Source organism: Andrena cerasifolii, chromosome 12 (genome assembly GCF_050908995.1).
Source record: "Andrena cerasifolii isolate SP2316 chromosome 12, iyAndCera1_principal, whole genome shotgun sequence".
Lineage (NCBI taxonomy): Eukaryota > Metazoa > Arthropoda > Insecta > Hymenoptera > Andrenidae > Andrena > Andrena cerasifolii.
The window spans coordinates 5,794,341-5,814,574 of record NC_135129.1 but is presented as its reverse complement, the minus strand read 5'-3'; the positions used below and the strand labels follow the sequence as shown (position 1 = coordinate 5,814,574).

The 20,234-nt window shown below is 40.5% G+C and overlaps 1 protein-coding gene and 1 long non-coding RNA gene across 4 annotated transcripts in view; both read right to left on the bottom strand.

The window, feature by feature from the left end:
* LOC143375318 (uncharacterized) overlaps positions 1–20,234 on the bottom strand; it is a 37,946-nt gene that overhangs the window by 9,699 nt on the left and 8,013 nt on the right. For 2 of the 3 annotated variants that reach the window (XM_076824299.1, XM_076824300.1), the window contains exons 1-5: positions 13,280–13,405; positions 10,895–11,263; positions 6,777–6,920; positions 565–713; positions 317–489 (exon numbers count right to left, since the gene is read on the bottom strand). In XM_076824299.1, the coding sequence (XP_076680414.1) occupies positions 317–489; positions 565–713; positions 6,777–6,920; positions 10,895–10,955 (527 nt within the window). In that variant the 5' untranslated portion in view covers positions 10,956–11,263; positions 13,280–13,405. Of the gene's footprint in view, positions 1–316; positions 490–564; positions 714–6,776; positions 6,921–10,894; positions 11,264–13,279; positions 13,406–20,234 lie in introns of those variants that run through there. The other variant, XM_076824301.1, reaches the window with a different exon arrangement.
* LOC143375205 (uncharacterized) lies at positions 16,852–19,753 on the bottom strand. Its single transcript, XR_013086837.1, has 3 exons — positions 19,074–19,753; positions 18,511–18,771; positions 16,852–18,391 (listed from the first exon to the last, which is right to left on the bottom strand). It is a non-coding gene; the product is annotated as an uncharacterized LOC143375205 (long non-coding RNA).

Here is a 20,234-nt window from a genome sequence, read left to right as displayed (position 1 = left end):
GCAAAATTCCGGCCAGTTCAACGACAGTTCGCGAATCACCCGCTAATTACGTGTCGATCCGCGAACAATCGTTCAGTCAACTGGTGCATCGGATCCTTGCAACATTCCTGACACGTTATCGACTCCACAACTGGCACAAGGTTCGACAGACGCACCGTAGGTACATTGACGAGCAGTTTTTACTGCAACCATTTTTCTGTTAATAATTCATGAGAGAATAAAATGAACAACACGTCCGCGACGTTTTTCAACAATCATTGCCAGTTGTACGCGCATTCGTCGATCGTGGTAATTACATTAATGAAGCAGCCCTTACTTGGAGAGTTCCTTTAAATCGAACTGTTTGGCCAGTTCGTCTGGTTTGGTAGGTAGAACCAGAAATATTCTATTGTCATACGACTTCCTAACAAGCTCGTCCTTCAAGCCCTTCACGAAGAGCAGCATACGTTCCCTCGAGCCAGCAGTCATGTTCAATTCAACCCCATCGACCTGTGGGAATGAACAACGTTCGATTAAGGATAGTTGAATCTTTTTATGGAAATGCTGGGTAGAAGTATGAATTGCCTCTTTCAGGATTCCGATCAGACGAGCGACGCTCTCTTGACGGACGTTGAGGCCTGAAGTCTTGAGTGTTTTGCCAGGATCGTCCACGGAAATCACGAACTGAACAGCTGGATTGATCTCCTTCAACGATTTCCGAAAGCTTTCGAACTCTGAAAAAATACGGGGGCAAGTTTAAAGGGTGCAGAAAATGGTTAGCCAGTTTTTCTACGTTTGGTGGTTGTTTTTAAACAGAAATAAGGAGTTCATCGAAGCTGGCTTTTATAATTAATGAAGTCGTTTCATGAACTACACCACTGTGTGCTTCACAATTTTCAATCAAGTTTAATTAGTTTCGTGATTTGCCCCTCAAACGTTGTAAACGTACAATCGTACGAGGGAACGAGAAAGCGAGGTATGTTAGTTAACGAACCTGTCCAATTATTGCTGTAAGCAGGAAATTAGAGACGTTTGAAAACCTGGATCAATTCTTCGTTGAACAATTGCTGTATATTGTCAGCTGTCTAGCATTGCTACTTTTTGTCATTCTTTCTACGTTTTATGTAATTACGCACGATTCGTAATTACAGTAACAATCAGGAAAAAAATACCTCTAAGTAGTTTCACATTTATCCAAACTGTTCTTCGCAACTGTGCCTGTCTTATTTTATTCCTTCTGCTTTATGTTACCCCGGTACAAGATTGTTTTGACGTTCCCTAAAACGGCCACGATTTTTCGTGCTTCCTAAAGCTGCGTCTTTAGCTTAATTGTGAAATGAATTTCACGCGAAGTTCCGCCTTCCTTTCCACGAGATTGACAATCTCGTTCTACGGTCGACGCGACGCTGTCAGGTGAAACGAAATCATTGTCGTCAGATAATTAATCACGAACTTTCACGCGTTCGTGTAATTGGCCGCGACAATGATCATTACTAACAATTGTAAAGCATTGTTTCCTATTAGTAACCTTGTCTCGAGGCTGTTACAACAATTCTGTTGAATTCGCTGAACTTTCTATAAACTGTCCGCTGCTGTTGGCTTTTATTATTCATACAGGATGGGTGTAAGGATGTAACTTAATATTTGCAGGTACATTCTACGCCTCAGGGCCAAGGAAAAAGTTCGAATAGACACGTATCTACGAACCATCTTCTTTTATTAATAACAGGAATTATTTTAAGAAATGGGGATGTAGAGGTGTAAAACATGTGTAGGTTTAATGAAGGCTTTCCAGAAATTGAAAGAAATTTAGAACGCCTGTATTACTTATATTACAACCATCCTACTAATATAATAAATGCGAAAGTGTGTTTGGATGTTTGGTACTCAATCACGTCGCAACCACAGAACCGATCTTTTTGAAATTTTGTATATACGTAGTCTAGGACCAGGAATAATATATAGGATACCTTTTATCCCTATTTGTTTAACCGATCTGGACCAAATTTTGCATAATTACTCTCTAGAACCCTGCGGAAAATATAGGCTACCATGAAATCTGGACATCCCACCCCTTACCCCTCATTTCACCCACTTGACACTCCGTGATAACCGAAGTTTTATCAGGGCAACGCCGGGTACTTTAAGCTAGTAATTATTAAAAGTGATTGTATCTCAAGAACAATCATTTTTGGTATCTAGCTAATTTATGTTTTTACACTAGGATCTGTAAATTTTATGACATCCCCTTAAACTCAGCCCATGGATTCTAGAAATGTACAAGGGCTCCAGAGACTTCGTGTGAAACCTTGAGCACCCAAGGAATCCTGAGAAAACGAACACCCTTGCGTTGAAATTACAATTTTAACTACGTTTCTTAAAAAATCCGACTGCACGAAGGATTAAATTACGTCTGAAAGTGGTGCGTACGAAAACTGGTTTGGCCGAATTTCCCTCGAGGATCCAATCACTTCTTTGGCAAGCACCTTTCCATAAATTCGTCCGGCGAGAAACCATTCTTGTTCAAGGACACATTCTCTGTGTCTGTGCTGTCATTACTTTGCTGGGTTTCGTCGAAAGTGTAACAAGCAATGACCAGCAGGATCGGTGGAAGAAAGAATGCGCTGTCGCTGACATTTTCGGCAACATTCACTGGCGAGATTAAATCTCTGAGGGGAAAAAAAATGGACAGTCGCTAAATATGGTCTAGGTGCACATATATGCGAGAGAAAGTGATATTTGTTACATCTGGATCATCTGTGAGGACCACTTTCGACGGTCTTGGGTCTCATTAGCCACACCCATGCACGAATTTCCTGCGGGCACGTGGCGTTTTTCGAAACTGAATCGAGGTGCTTCGTAAGAACAATTTTTCTACAGCGTTGTTTTTAGTGGTCGCATCAACTCGATGATTATTTGCACTTGCAATAACTGGGGAAGTTTAAACAAAGCTGATCACTTTTCGATGAAAGAAGCAAGGGTTTTATAAATACGAAAAGTCCTCAAACAGTACCCAGGTCAGTACTTCTATGAAGGGTAAGGGGAAACAACAGGGAATGTCCATTTTTCGGGATTTTGCGATTTATAGCATACTAGCTTTACTACTCGGCTTCGCCCAAAATTTAAATTCTGATTTTTTAAAAAAAATTTATTTATTTATTTATTTATTTTTTATTTAAAATAGTCACATTCATCTGGATTAGCTGGGACACATTTCGGACTCCAAAGTTTACTGTTCGAAAGTTTTTAGTCGACAAACACACAAACACTTTCTTCTTTATATATTAAAGTTTTGTTGGTGGCAACTGGGAGTGCGGAACTGTCGAATCACAAAGGATTATAAAGTTCAAATACCCCAGTAAGATAACGTTAAAGATTAGGCTAGATAAAAATATGAAATGTCCACTCTGCGCTGGAAAAGAATACGGAATGTCCCCACATTTTGCCTAAGCGAAACAAGAAATTATTTAAGAAGAAAATTATATAAGAAAATTGAATTCTTTGAACTTTGTTTATTTACTGATGGTCTAAAGTATTAAATTTTAATTTCCTCGATAAAGCTGTTTTGTGACATTCCCTATTTTCCCCCTCACCCTTCATATATTGTACAATATTTCTCACGCATTTGGCCCCTGGAACGTTGAAATTTGGTATAGATATCTCAGGTAGAGAGAAAAAATTGATATCTTAAAAGAATGAAGTGTGTAAAATTCTTAGAAATAGTTTGGAAAATTTGTTAACAAAACTGGAAGTTCAGAAAATCATTCCAAGCCAAATTGCATTGTATTAAAAAAGTGCGCGCGTGCTTCGATCGAATCACCGAGTGAAATTGCTCTACTTTACGCTCGCAGCGGAATTTTAACGAAAAAACTTGATTTTTTTTCAAGACCGGCGCCCGAACGCAACCGTTCGCGGCAAGAAACGAGGGCGGGAAAAAAGAAGAATCGAGTCGGAGCTCGTTTTCGCGCGATTATGTCACAAACGCGACTCGTTTCTGTCCCCGTTCCTCCCGTTTCGCGATCTTCCCTTCCTCCCTTCTTACTCTCTTCTCCAGCACATCTCGTTCTCGATCTCGCGACACCCGGTGAGTCCAATGAATATCGAATTTCACGCGTGACGTATCGCAATCAATCGGCCACCACTTGCCTATGCAGAACGAATCGACTTTGGGGCGGAATTTCGAAACCAGTCCCTTTTGGCGGGAAAAAACTTTTCTGTCTTGCACAACAGAGCCATTTTAATAACACCAACGCACGGTAAACCTGCGCGTTTATTGCGATTATGTATACACCGCAGGAAAGTGACGAGATTTATGATGGTTCAGCCTGTGTGCGTGCGTACTGTTGCAAGCGATCTGATGCAATTTTGATAATAATAATATCCACTTCATCCTGTTATGACCGACTGTGTGAGGAATACGAATTAATAAGTGGTAAAGTGGGGGGAAAGGAGGTGGCAGTGTAGCGCAGGGATGGAATGAGCAAGGGGCGATACAAATTCAGAGTTACAATAATTTTACCGAATACGCGAGTAAATCACTTTTTTCTCCTAGCATCTCGTGCTCCAAAAAGAACAACTTCTGAAAATTACACGGCGATAGGCACTCAGAACTTGAAGATCAAAAGAAAAATAATTATTCAAGAACATGGACTGCTTTATTTTAGAAATAAAAAAAAAACGTAGCAAAAAGGTTTATATTGAAAATCGTTTTCTTTATTCTTTGGAGATAACTTTCTTCACTCTTTGTTTCCAGAGGGGTGATAAAGTTCTCAATGAATTGATTACGACAGAGTTGTACCTGATCGACTTCGTTATCGTAATTTATGCGTATGTTTTAATATGATAGGAATCGAGTAACTTATGATTGCCGAACTTAATCCTCTTACATATTGTTTGCCAATCTGCATAATTTAAGTGGTGAAATGGAAAGCACGGAATGCCTACTATTCATCGAAGATTAACGCGATCGAACGGCATGAATATTCATCAGGCATTGTCTCGTATGAATACATTAACCAGGTTTTGTGCCAGACATGTCTCTTAAATTTATGAATTCCAGACGCACTTACGTATTGTTCGCACAGTTCAAGGAAAATCTTTGACCTTATTCGATGCCCATTTAGGAATCTCTAGGGATTATTTACTAGTTAATTTTTACACGATAGAGATTCTAGTTCTTGGTATATCAGGTTTCCAAATATTTGAAATATATTTGTACGATTTAATATAGGATCTGAAAATATTCATTCCAAATTTGTAATTCTTATTTTTGTAAATTGAAATGTTCAACAGTGGATGACACTACAAACGATAGCCACTGGCAGTCTCCAAATGTCATTGAAACGTGCTTGACATCATTAATTTAACCGATTACGATCGATCATTAATCACGATGGCAAAGAGAGTTTTAATATCTGGAAGTTAATGGCATAATTACATTAAGTGAATGACACAGTCAGAAGGTGTAAAAATTATGCTAGAATGTTTTAAATATAAACTGTATAACGACAATGTTAAAAGTAACGAATGGTGTTGACTGGTGAAATAAATTTAGATAATGAACATCTTCATGGATGAAACATAATGAACGCCACAAGTAGTATTCTCATACACTTAAATAATAAAAATCAAATCCCTGCTATTCGTCATTCTTAATTCAAGGAACAACAGAGTAATATTTAAGTAGATTCCAAATGCACAAGCTGTCGATGACAGAAAGCGAGAGTGAATTTGTTCGATGTAACAAAAAATGCAACGATCGTAACGATATACGTTCGCCGTGGTTAGGTTTCGATATCCTGTTGCAAGTTCAAGGATGTGGTTGCACCTCTATGGATGCGGTAATTATGCAATCGTGAAATAATTTACCTCGCAGGTTCTACAGCATTATCATACTGTAATATTATCACCACTAAAAGTCCGCAATGCTGGTAAAAATATCGAAGCATTTAATATCAAGCAATTACCAAGAAGGAAGAATAGGTACTTAAGTATCGTGAAGATGGTTATCGATCAATTCTTAGCAGCTATTTAAAATCACGTAAAAATGATCGCCACAGACGCGGAACAAATGCAACCTGAACAATTCAATAATACGATTCGCAAGGGAAATACATCGTACCGTTATCCTTGCACCTTCAAACACAGTGAATTGCTAATCACTTGCCATTACAGCGAACCTTGCTTCCGTTCACGCGACGAGCTGTTTAATGATACGTTGCTGTTACCATTAAAGATCACTTCCTACACCCAACAGTGCGTTAGAAATCAAACGAGTTAACGATGCCAATAATCTGCGCACTACCAATTACGAGAAACATGTCCCTGAACACTTCAACCCTCATCAGCCCCTCGCGTTCATCGTAACATACAAAATCTACGCTAAATTTATTAATAGCTCACGCGGAAACCTCTACTCGTGCTACTTCGCGAAGGCGAACATAAATTAAACAAGTTTCCATTAAGTTCTTAGTAGAGTTAGAATCTTCCTGCGATTTTAATGAATGCGAATGGGAATTTTAAGTGAACTGTTAAATCCATAATTCAATCATCGAAGTTTCTGTGCAATTTTGTAACTACGCGCTTCTGAGAATCCGCGTTGCCGATTTCCGGTTATTCCGTAATGATTATCACGCATCTTCGATCGCGACGAATCGTCTGACATAATCGTCAGGCTACGATCGTCGCGATTATCGCGAATCGTCTTTTAAACGACCGTTGTTTTGCATCTAAATCAACCCATTAGGCATCGTCGAGGGCTATTACCGCTAATCGCTGCAAACGAACCGCGGACTTACCGGAAACCGAGAGATTTCGCACGTCGTGGCCCTGTTGCACCACGGTGGTGCATCTGCAGACAGCGTTGGTTAGCTGCTGGACGTCGGAAACGGAGGTGTAACAGACTACTTCCCTCCCTGGCGATGTCTTTTGTCTCGGGCATTCTGAAATTCAGAAGAATTTCTCCTTTAATTAAGCAGAATTTATGGGACACGCTCTGGACTGCTGACGTTCGTGTAATATTATTATTATTATTAAGCGTCTTTATTGCACAAAGATACAGAGGAAAGAAATAAAGGAAAAAATAGCGAAAGGCGAGGTTCAGTTGTAAAACTGTTTTGCAACTTAACCATAATATTCCAAATAAACTTGATACATCTCCTTAATAATAAATTCACTTATTTCCTCGAGGACTTTCTTCAGCTTTCGATAAATTAATTGTTCTAAGAAACTATGGTTTACGTGCACCAATTTCTCATACAAATATTACATGTTAGCAAAGTTTTCGTTAGCTTCAAAGTATAATAGATAATAGAAATTAATTGATATTCAATCTAGAAGCAGGTATAAGTAGGTATGTATATAGCCACATTAAAAAAAAGGTATAAGTGTGAGTATTGCTGCATTAAAAAAGTAACTAAGCATAGTAGAATTGAAAGATCGAGTAATGAAATAAAGAATACAAAACATAAACGAACAAATATCTCCTGCATTGAGCTCCTAAATTTAATTTACGAATCTTTCCCAACTGCAGTTTAGTGTATGTGCATTGGAGTCACCGTTATGAGGCAAATTATAAAATGATGACTGATAAAATCACGACGATGCGTAAGATGCTATCTTGTCCATCTTACACTGCGAACAACCGTTTCGTAACGTAACAATCTTTTAAGCATCAATTCCACGATTCTTTTAATGTACAAGCCTCGAGTAAATTGGCTGCTCAGAAACGGGCTGAAAGTAACAGTATCGGCCTGTAATTTCCCATGGCCCTGACCAGATCAAGCGCGATAATGAAGGCGAGCCAAAAATTAGTGGCTTCGGGGATCCGTTTGTTATGCACATTGATTGAACGTTGCCGTTGACATCATCCTTCGTACGCTAATGCAACCGTTGCTATAATAGTCGTTTACATAGCCGCGTAGCCTTGCCGTTCACCGAGAAGAAAACGAAGAATCATGCACAGGACGATCCGCGCAAGAAAACCACTACCTTATTGGCGTGCGACTTTTATTAATAATAGATACATTGTCGGGTACATTAGAACGACGAGGAGGGGTTTCGGGATGAAAAACAGGTACCTTAAAATTTGTGTGAAGTTCGATTCAGTTTGTTAATTTTTAAAATATGTATTAGCTTCTTTAGTGAATTTTCTTTTCTGCCTATTTATATTCCACAATGTTTGAATATTGTGGGAGGAAAGGCATCTGGATTTGGTACTAATACCTAAATTACTTAGTAATGCATAAATTACTAATTGTAAGTAGTACCTAAATTACTAAGTAATACCTAAATTACTAAGTAATACCTAAATTACTTAGTAATGCATAAATTACTTAGTAATGCATAAATTACTAATTGTAAGTAGTACCTAAATTACTAAATAATACCTAAATTACTAAATAATACCTAAATTACTAAGTAATACCTAAATTACTAAGTAATACCTAAATTACTAAGTAATACCTAAATTACTAAGTAATACCTAAGTTACTAAGTAATACCTAAATTACTAAATAATACCTAAATTACTAAGTAATACCTAAATTACTAAATAATACCTAAATTACTAAATAATACCTAAATTACTAAATAATACCTAAATTACTAAATAGTACCTAAGTTACTGGTACTAAGCATAAATCTTTCCACTGATTTAACATCAGTTAAATTATTCTGTAATTTTTGGATACCGATCAGAAAGGAAGGCTAATTTGCTTTGTACAAATTTAACGTATCGTCCACTTTAATCTGAGAATTATCAGGACACTGCACAAGACAAAATAGATGAAATAGGGTGGACAATGAAGGCATTCTCTTTCGGATACGACACTTTCTACGTGAACAGAAGCATCGATCGAGACGATAAGAAAAGCTTCAGGTGTAACACAGTGGTTTTTCTCTATTTGCTCGTCACATGGAAACAGTTCGAGTAGAAGGTCAGAATTCGCATTGACTCTTTTTGTTTAACAGTTCGATGGTACGATCAATGAACGGAGAAAGTGCTGGCAGATACCCTTTTATTTTCTCGAATCACGCGATCATCTGCTACATTCGAAAATGAAAGTCTGTTTACCGATTGTCTGGCCTCGCGAAACTTTCAGCAATCGGTGTACCAATGCATCCGCCCGAGAATGGAATGTCCTCTTCGAATTTTTTCGCTTGCCACGGCCGAAGATCGGTCGCGTTTAATGTCGTAAATGGTATCGTCCTTGTACGGATCGTTACTCCAGTTGCCCATGGCGCAATCTAACCTTAGAGGACAGGACGTTCCCGATACAAGCGGCCACGATCGCGAAAGCGCGCGAAACGAGAAGAAGATCGTGGAGTGATAATGAGCGTCGCTTGTAGGCACTTACATGGCTTTCCTTTCAATTAAGGACGTAGCTGACACTGACATCGCCTGGCTCAGTGGGCGTTCGCGAAGAAAAAAGTCGCCCAATTGTGCAAAGGTTTTGACCTCAGGTCTGTGTAATCCTGCATCCTTAATCTCTCATTCTTATTGAAAGTTCGACACACTCAGATTTTAGTAGAGCTTGGAAATCCTTGCAAGATACGTGGATGTTAAATAAAACGTGATAGATCTTTAGAAACTACAGCAAGTTTGGATTGAATTTTCAAAAACTGAAGGAGCTGTAGTTGAAAGTTCTCTGTGATTGCAAAGTAACCAGAGAAAAAAACAGTTTTATTTTTAATATTAGAGTGATTTAAAAATGTTCATCGCGTTGGAGGATATTTTAAAATGCTAGGTCAGATGCTGCATATTGATTTTGTGGTGATTCATTTCAGCGAAACTTTGCGAGAAGTTGGTGGGAATTTTTAACGGTGGTTAGCGTAAAACAAGCGCGACCTACGTAACGTGCAGCACTTCATTAGACGCTCTCCATTCATCATTCTCATTCATGAACTCAGGCATAGATGCTTTGGGACTGATAGAAGCGTGCCAGGCGCGTCTCAGTTTTACAGCGCATAAGAATTATGATTGCAAGCGGAACACTGATTTCTTCACTGGGTAGCTGCAAGAGTTCAGTCACTCTAAAATATTTTTTGTATTTGTGATCGAAATTTTGCACGAGAATCTCGTCTAATTCTATTAGTGTTCTCAATTTCATTACGCATTTATGACACTATTTACTTAAAGTCAGTCTCGTAAGTCTACGTACACACATTAAACGTCACATATGTCACAACTTCTACATAATTTTTAGCGATACTGCATTTACTATATTGTCACTTGTTTTTGGTTGTTTTCAATATTAGTGAGCTAATTTAAGGCCGGTATTTATAGTCGCTACTTATTCTTAAGCACATGCTTAGCAAATGGTCTACTAGCCAGTAAAGGATGCCGAATGCTTAAGCATTTGCTTAAGAATAAGTAGCGACTGAGAATACCGCCCTAAGTTTCTTGTTCTGTGGATATGAATCAAGGAACCCCACGAGCTAATTACAGCGCATTTTTCTATCTTTTACAAAAAAATATACTACAATCAGTTTACTACCCCCCTCTTAGGTAGCTCAATATAAAAAAACCTAACTCGATTCACTAACATTGAAAAGAATCAAAGTAATCAAATTACGTGATTTTCTTTAAAAATCTCTTGGTACCCTTAACTGACAAATAATTTGTTATCGATAAGAATATCAAAACTCCCACAATTCCCTAGAGTATTCCAAAGTTATAGAATATATACACCTTCCTGCAATTATCTACTCGCCCATAGAAATCCCCCGCACGACTTCTCCACCGAATAAAACCAACACATGACCGCCCAAGATGACATCCCAAAAGATGAATGAAAAACACCCCCAAAGTCCCACAAACATTAATCCCAGCAACCACCTAAACTCACACATCCTTCACATCCACACCCGCCATTCCCAAAAGCCACAGAACTCTCCACCCACAAAGCAAACTTACGTAAACCGTAGCTGAGTCCCAGCAGCCCAAGAAGGACCGCCACGAACATCCTGTCGATCATCCCGTCGTCACTCTGGGGACCGTTTCTCCCGTTCAGTAGGCAGGATCCGCTAAACTAGCAGCAGTCACAAGGATTGGTAACCGTAGAAGCGACACACGAGCCCCGAGATCGGCGCTCATTGAGAGATCGAGGAACGATCTACGTGTAGAGGTTCGGCGGCACCGGTAGCGACAAGTTCGATCCAAGTGATCGTAGGCCAGGGAAAGACTCTCTTTTCCTCTCGTCTTCCGTTCGCCTCTCTCGGGCGAGTGGGGGTATCAAGGAAGGCGATGGATCCTTCGAGTTCGAGAGCGCGTTTCGCACTGAACCTTCGGAGGATTCGTGCTCTCTTAGTAAACCCTACCGATCGTACGTGGATGGCAGCAGCCGTGGAGCAGCGTTCGAGGGAGATGGTGTCACGGGGATAGAATCGAGGGGGAGCCGGGATGGCGGATTACGCGGGGACCACGCCGGATTACCGGGTGCCCGGGGTGGGGTACACCGACTGGCCCAGATCGGGACACTTTCCGTGTTACACGTATACGCCGACAGGTTTAAAAATAGGATGACTCGTGCACCTTCGCGAGCGATGCAACCAGAGGCGGCGTTAGGATTACTTAACGACCATCCGTCGTCGTGCCTCTTTTTCTCCCGAGCGCGCGAGCGCCTCGAACACACGCGACAACCGCGTAGCCTGTTCCGTGTCAGGGGATCAAGGTGAACGGTGCCGGACAGGATCCACGTTTCAGGGAATTTCGGGACCCCCGGGCCCCGTTTCATGGAGGCGCGCGAGAAATATTTCGGGAGATTCGACACTGTTTGCTGGAGTGATTGTAGCGTTTAGTGGGATACGATCGCGATAAGTAGAATTGGAGTTTTCCACTCGTCAACTTTTCCTGGGAATTTTGGCTGTAGTGGGTGTTGCTTATGGGCACAGAGTGAAGCATCCAGCTACTGATTACATGGAAACGTAGTTGGTGAGAAGAAATTTTCTTGTAAATTTTATGTCAGACAAGAAGTAGTGGAATGAGATGATTTTCGGGAAAATTGATATTTGTTAGCTCTTGGTTGCTGTTAAATCACGTGGGATTATATTCTTGTGTCTCAAAAATCGAATTCTGTAAAGTTTGAAAAAGCACAATGCTGCTGTACAGTCTTCTATTGTTTTCTTTTAGTTTCTCAACGTGCATTTAATTTTAAAGGGTAGAAAAAGATTAGTGGGGTTAAATCAGAAGATGGTGGGGGAGGGTGCAGGTTTCCTTTGTCATGCAAGAGGAGCCAGCTTTCTTTTCTTTGAAGAAAAAGTCCTTTGCAACTAAACTCATTCAATATTCACTATTTTCGAAGATAACACTAAAAGTCGAACTCCTAAGCACCAAGCTTTTCATTGCAAAGTAGTGACTTTTCGATTTTATATGATATCACGAATCTGTATATTTTGGTCTGCCCCATAAGTTAAGGGACACACTGCACCAGATCAGTTTCTAGAATTTAGGTGAAGGTAAGTAACAGCCACGATTAAACTCATTTTTAAACTGAATTCACTTTAGTCTAGACAGTGACAGAAAGTTCTTGAATCTTAATTTTCAACCTGCACCAGTGTTGCATACAGACATTCTTAATATTTTTACGCATACCTGGAGCTGTCGTATTCACTCATGACAAGCTAGCAGCTAGCTTGACAGTAGCTTTACCTGAGCCCTTGTCAAGTTTCAACGACGCTTCTTACTTAGTAGCCCCTTTCAACCGGCATTATTTTACACAAAGCGTATAAGCTTCTCGCAACACATTATCCAACAAAACAGACGATCATTGAAGCGAAAATTCACGTTCAAATTACAAAATTCTAAATCAGACCTCTACGTGTTATCACGAACTTTGCAATCCGTTAACCATGCCTTCTGTTACTTCACTGCACCCTACCATTGAAAACCATTCAAGCACCTCTAACGATTACAAATTCCCCAGACTGCGTGGGATTAGTGTTTCATTAGTGACGTTCAAGCATCACACGAGGATTACCATTCAGCAATCACACTGCCAAGCGTGCTCGACACTTTCTCTGACACTATGTTTGCTTTGTCATTAATTCACTCATCGTTACGCGAGAAAAATGATCCCCTTAACACGGTCTCGGATCAAACAAGCCTCGTCGTTCAATTCCTTCAATACCAGAGGATGAATTTCCAAGTAACTTGTGCCGTACAGATCGAAGCGTCGGAAAAGAGACATTTTTCAGCAACGAACAGGAAGGGGAGTAAGGTGGCGAAGGTTCAGTGCGATTTTTTCCTTCACTAGCTACCCCCTCGACGCGAAATCTTCGAAGACGAAGAAAGCGATCGTACCTGGATCACGGCTGATCAGAAGCACGCGCCACGACCGTTCGCCTCCAACTACCAACGGGTAATTCGAATCCTCTTTCCCATGATGCTGCACGTGTTTACCCGTTTGTCCGGTATCCACCGATAAACCCGGTTGCTGCTAGATTAATCACCGATGTATGCTAATCGACAATGATCACCGTTGCACCGATGCTGGGTTACGTCAGCTAACGTATCGTGTATTGTTGTCACGTAAAAGATATTACGAATTAACGTGCAGCGGCATTTTTACACCTTCCTCCAGGCGCGATTGGTCACTGTTCATTATTAATCGTTGGGTTTTACGCTCGGTGATGGACTCCAAAAGCGGCAGGCTCATAAACAGTCGTATTAACACTTTTAAATCGGCTGTTACTATAGACAAAGTCGGTGGCTTGCTTCTCAATTCAATTCTGACGATTCGAAGAAAATCCTTGTCGGCTGGAAACCTCAAGGGATCTTTAACCCTACAGTGCACACATGGGACCTAAGTGAAGGGTCCTCGTGATCAGTGACAGATTTAAGAAGAAAGGCCCAGGTGGTAAACGTTCTGAGGGGCCCATTTTGGGGGGAAAATGAAGAGGTAGTGTTTGGATACCTATCATAATTTTTTTTTTAGTCATGGGACCCTGCAGGGGCCTTCTGTGCAGGGACCTATGCAGCAACTGCTCATCAGCCGTCCTGTTAAATCCACCACTGCTTATGATATTGAAAAAGATTCAGATAACGACGACTCGTAGTGTTAAAGAGACATTTATTTGTTCCATACTTCATTTTGTTATTAAATATTTTTCTTAATAAAGATTGAGTACAATAGATTACGTGCAGTCTAATTTTTTTTCTCAAAATATCCACGCACTTCTAAATTCGAAGATATGGACCTGTGAGGCCATATCTGACCAACGTGCAATGGTGTGATTTTAATTTACGTGTGCACTGCAAAGTTAATGCTGCTGGTGCAACAATACAGGCACATAAACGCCCCAGAAACTCACTAAATCGTGGGGATAGATCGACCAAGGTGATAACCGAAAAAGGGTGGATAACCGTCTGACTGGACCCGATCGATGGAAAGAGATCGTCATCGACACCGTCATTGTATCGTGAGAACACTTTGTTCCAAGGAAAGGCGTCCGATATGGGACCCTATACGGTTAACTTGACTTTCTGGTACCTGATCTATGGAGCTGATCGGTGACAGAATAGGGTCAGAAGTTTGAAGGGTTTGAGAGCTTCCGAGCTTTCAAAGGGAGCCTCCTAGGATGCTTAATACTCAAACGATTTCAGAAATTCTCAAAGTTCAAAGATCCTCGCAAGCAGAGGTCCTTGAGAATTCAATTTCGTTACCCACTTAGGAACACGACTCTCATTCCTGAACCCTCCGGTGGAATACGTAGATGAATGGAGCGCGAGATTCCAAGATCCTCGTGTTTCATCGGAGGAACGACTCCCTTTCGATTGAACATCACGGGCCCACACTGGAAGCAAGATGGATGATGGCGTGAATCATCGTCAATAAGGTCGTGCCGCGAATATCCAGGTCCGCGTATGTGTTTCACGCCGTTGCACGTTTCTTCCTACGAATTACGTCACTTACGAGAAGAGCGACAAAGCTGTCGTCTTGTCGCGGTTTCCGTGGCGGGGCTCGCGAGTGCCGTAGAGAATCGACGCTCGCAATAAAGTGTCCAGTGAAATATTGCTCGGTGTCGAAAGACTGCTCTTTCGCAGCGCCCCTGTTTATCTCGTGATTCTCAAACGCTGCGACTGTAAAAAAGGCTTCTTCTCGAAACCTTTGAAAAATTGATCAACCACATCTTAAGGTGTAACTTTGGAAATGTTCCTATTAAGTACAGAGATGGAAGCGCGACGATTTTCTCCTTCCGTCCGCGAGATCTTGATGCAGGACAGATATCGATCGCTGATCCGCCAGGGAACGCTTGTATATTCGCGGTTGACAGCGAATGAAAAGCGGCGCGTCCATCATTCCCGCGCTTCGGGCGATCTGGTGCAATTGCAACGATGCACGGGCGTGCAGAGGGAAAGGGACCGTTTAGAAAATTGCATCCAGCGTAAAAAGGCCGCGGTCACTTGAAAAGGAGACACTTACCACCTGGTGGGCGTCTAGGTGTACCGCCTTTTACAAACTCTGTCTGTGCCGTGGGTTTCGACGTGACACACTCGCGGCACGCTGAAAGCGATTACGTGACGGGGAAAATATTTTTTCCGCTTACTGGACCATCTGTGATTCCCTTCCAGTTTCGATGGGAATCAGAATGTTCCTCTCGATTCTAGCTGCTTGATAGGTTTCATCTATTCTTCAATGTTGGATGAATCCTTCTGTTCGAGGATAAATTATTTGTTATTGCTACAGGTGATAGAGATTTTGAATTTCTGTTGTTGCTGTGCGTTATGGGAATTACGTAAAGATACAGCTTTCGTACACCACCCACTTACTTTCAGATATGTAAAAATGAAACAACCATTCGGAGTTTAATAACACATCACTTTCTTCTTTCATTCTCGAGATGATAATCCTCCATAGGTTCCATTGAGCAGTGCGTATCGAAGGAATTAGGAAATCTTTTTAAAGAAGGGAACTTGTGATGCTGGAGAATTATTATGTATGGAGGGTGTAATATTCACCTTTTTGCAACACATATTTTGTAGAAGGACGTTCAAAGAATATTTCAATACTGTTTAAAAGGAAATGTAACGTTAAAAGCAGTAGGTGTTAAAAAAGGCAACATTTAACACTAGAGCTTCATAAACGTTTTCATTTTTCTTGTACAGGATAATTCAAAGAATAGAATACAATTTTGCCAGTACAAGCTGTTGTAATACATCTATCTTCGGCGAAGTTCAAATTGAAGAGCAGTTGAGACGTATGTAGTCCCTCGAAACTGGCAGTGAATAAGCCTTCGTGGAGGAATGTTGCAGCAGCGTATTTGCTTCTAAGGATCGTTAACGGGTCACGGGAAAATTTCGGAAGGCGTACAGATTTATTCCGCGCCGGGTGCTTGTACTTGCAAATAAATGGAAGTCCGTTCTTATCATACCAATGATCTGTCAAAACACCAAACCCGACAATGGAAACGCCAGCCCCGCGGCGTGCTCGTGACCACGTATCCGTACTTTACACGCGAATCGACCTTCGTGCACCACCAAGTCACTTGCCAAAATATCATGCCTCGAACAATAAAAGGATTACGGAGACACGCGAGGTCAGGAAAGCGGACGTAAGCCTGGTTGAATTACAGGAATATGCGCAACGGGCATGTACCGCGTTGCACGTCCATACAAATGCAGAGGCGCTGGCGCCGTTTTGATCGACTGTACCCGTTCGATTTTGTGTCATTAAGGACGTGGTGCCTTGGCTGCAGGCTTGGGACAGATGTCTGTGAACTTTCTCCGAATTCTCAAATACAATCCGTTCGTGAAAAGAAATATAAGGGGATCCTTTTGTGACTGAGGATATTCCTGATGATACAGGAAGATTTTGTATTTATAATTATATTTATTAATTAGGATTCTTCAACAATCCTGGAGTACCAGTATTCTTCTGCTTCTTATCTATGATAACTTACGAAGCATTCTTCTATTTTTAATATAATTCAGAATTACGCTACAGTAAATATAGAAATCTGTTGGCTACTTTTATGGATTATGCTACTTCTGGCTGCACAGTGTCTCCTCGTTTCACTTAAAAATATTCTCGGAGAGCGTAACGTGCCCGAATAAGCAAGATACTCGCTTGAAACGTGCAGCATAAAAGGGCATAAATATTCAATCTATCGCATTGTCGATAGATTGAAATCTGAAAAGGAAACGACAAGTGCTCGGTTCTGTTCCGTTTCTCAAAGAAATATGTCTATATCGTTCGGAGCGTGTAGATTGATCGATCTGCAACGATCATTCGATAAATGAAACTTTATGTGGAAAAGGGACCACGCCCAGGTACCTGGAGGGCCACGCGAGGCGAGTGTAAAGTTTCTGCTGTTACGCAAGGGGTGGCAAAGGCACACCATAAACTATATCGTTAACCATGCATTGCCCATGCATAATATATAAGGTTATCGCAGCCGCTTTTGCTCCTTTGTGTTCGCTCTTTGAAATGAAATTTCAAACACCTTAATTGTAAGTGGCTCTGTGAATTATCAGCATTTATTTGGTTTAAGGAAATAAGTAATAATGAAGGAATAATGAAGGAAGAAGTTCGCTAATTAGAAATCTAATATGAAATATGGTTTCTTTAAAACTCTTCAGTTTTTTCGAGTGAAATTTGTAGAAATAAAAATAATTATATCGAATTTAAGAATTCCAAAATTCAAGCTGGCTTCTTTAAAACGAAGCTACACCAAGAAACTACTGTGCAATTGGACTCTGAACAGTGGCCAAATAAAATGATCACGATGACATCATTCGTTTACTACTTTTTGTCTGGCAGGACAATAAAGTCATAAAGGACTTGCCCTACGAGCTGAGGCTATTGTTTTCTCAGGCAAGTGGGAAGACTTTAAAGCGCGTAACCACTGGTCATGGCCATGGGAAGACTTTCTGTAGCCTCGCACCTTTCAACCTTTCAATATCTTTGATTGCGCGAAGAGATTTCAAAATACACTTCAACAGAAATTAATTGTGAAAAATCGTAGATTTTCGATTTTCCTCCCGAGGTGTTCGCCAAGAAATTCGTGCACAGGAAACGGGGAAGCTGTAAGTCCGGAGATGTCGACAAAGGCACGTCAGAGATAAGCCCCAGGGCTTCGAACTACTTATTTCAAGCAAGTGAATTCCTGACGAGCCGATTCCTCGGTGATATGAAAGTTCTCGGCGGGAGAGAGCTTATTTGCATTCGATAACAACCGAACAGGGCTGAGGCAGGATCGCACCTTCACGAAGCATGTAGCAACACCCTCGGCCATTTTGAAGATAGATCTCTGAAGCGTGAAGACATTGCCAATGAAATCCTCATTTCACGTTATTCGTACAATTCCAAGTACTTCTTGTACAATCAACGACAAACAATCCTTAAATGGTTATTATTATTACAATTCAAGAAACAGGGAAGATTGGAAAGTCCTTTGGTCACCTTTTAGAAATCTGAAATCAGAAAAGAGTTCTGCGATTTATAAACGTTAGTGATTAAGTTAATCACTGAAGACACAGTTATTAAATAAATGCATAGTTATGAATTGATCGAGGATACAGGCATACAGCACCTTTGGCGGCCCAGCATTGTCAAGGTCCTGGCAGCTCCAGGGTTGATGCAACCAGACAGGAATTTCGCAGGATAATTTGCAGTGTACTTGCTTCGCAATGCACGCAACGATTATGCACACTCGAGCCTATGCACAGGACCATAACAGGCAGAGCACGATCCTCGTTTTCCATGTCTTGATATGGCTGCGAATTATTTTACAACTGGATCATTAGGCCATTGGAGATCATTGTGGACTAAGTAAAGAGGGAACCTGAACGAGCTGGAATAAGAACAGCTATGCAAACCTGCAAGCCTATCGTTTAATTTGAAATATAATTTGTAATGAAAATCGATCGAAATCCCTCGTTACATGGCGTACTTTAATTAGTCAATTAATTTTGAAATACATACTAGAACAATTTATGAAGTGGTACAATTAAATTGTTTGACATAAGCCGTACAAGCTTGGCAAATGCATTGCAAATTAATTACTACATTCCCCGTTAGTTGTGCACACTTTTGGAATAGATGTGTAGCGTGGAAAATCGTACGCGAACTTCTGAAATGTCACGCATTACGTACCACTTTGAGGAACGTGTATGGATGTTAATTGCATTCACCAGAGAAATGCGAAGAGGTATCCTTTGAAAGTAAACTCATTACAGAGCCCGCGGCACATGGGGGAATTTATTTTTCATTCGTCGAATATTGCTGATTAATTTGCCAATCGACTAACGTTGACCAAATTCAAGCACTGTCTGAGGATCATAGTGAATTGTGTAACAAGATGCACTGGATAAAGGTGCATCGAGACGTGCCACCGTGAAATTCGTGGACAGGCATACATTAAAAGCAATTTCGCGAGTTGCAATTTGCGAACAGTTCCCCGTTGCAATTCCAATGTGTGCAAGGACATAGGCTAAAAGGTAGAAATTATATTTGAAGAGGAAGGACGATGGTATTTTAATAAGTCTTTTTTTATCATAACGGCGCTGCTGCTCGAAGGACGACGTTGCGAAATTATTGGGTCTCATCACTGCAGAATGTCCCGACGCAGCGACAAGAATTTCTTCTTTCATTGTTTCCGCGTGAACTTGGAGAAATGAAAGTCTTAGGAGACAGCGAAATTTGTCTGATTGCAGTTCGATTATACATAATACGTTCTTTCCCTGAGAAATTTAATTACGGTCACTTCGCTACAAACACTTCGCAGTTGCTACGCAAATTTCAAGCATTTCAATCCAATGGACGTTGAATTTTAATCTTACATTACTGTACATTTATTAGTCTTCTATTTTACGGTAAATAATTATCTAACAAATCGGAGACTATAACAGGATATATAAAATACTAGCTGACCCGTTACCCGGTTTCACCCGGGAATTATTTATGATGTTTTAAAAATAAAAAAGTCTAAACAATAGCCTATAATCTAATCTGGGACGTATGTAATGTATATTCAAAATTTCATTAAAATCCGTTCAGCAGTTTAGGAGCAAAGGAAGGACAAACAAATAGACAACGTTTTACTTTTATATATTAGTAGGGATTGAAAACACTGGCCTTATTAGTTTTCAGAGCAAACCGATTCCTAAATAAATTCTACAACAAAATTGTTTTGAAAAGTACACACAATTTATCACATTATCAATTTACCTAATGATTACCAATTGATTATTTCGTGTAATAATAATTTTTAATTTCTTTACACAAATACTTCCAACATCTCTATCACTACGATAC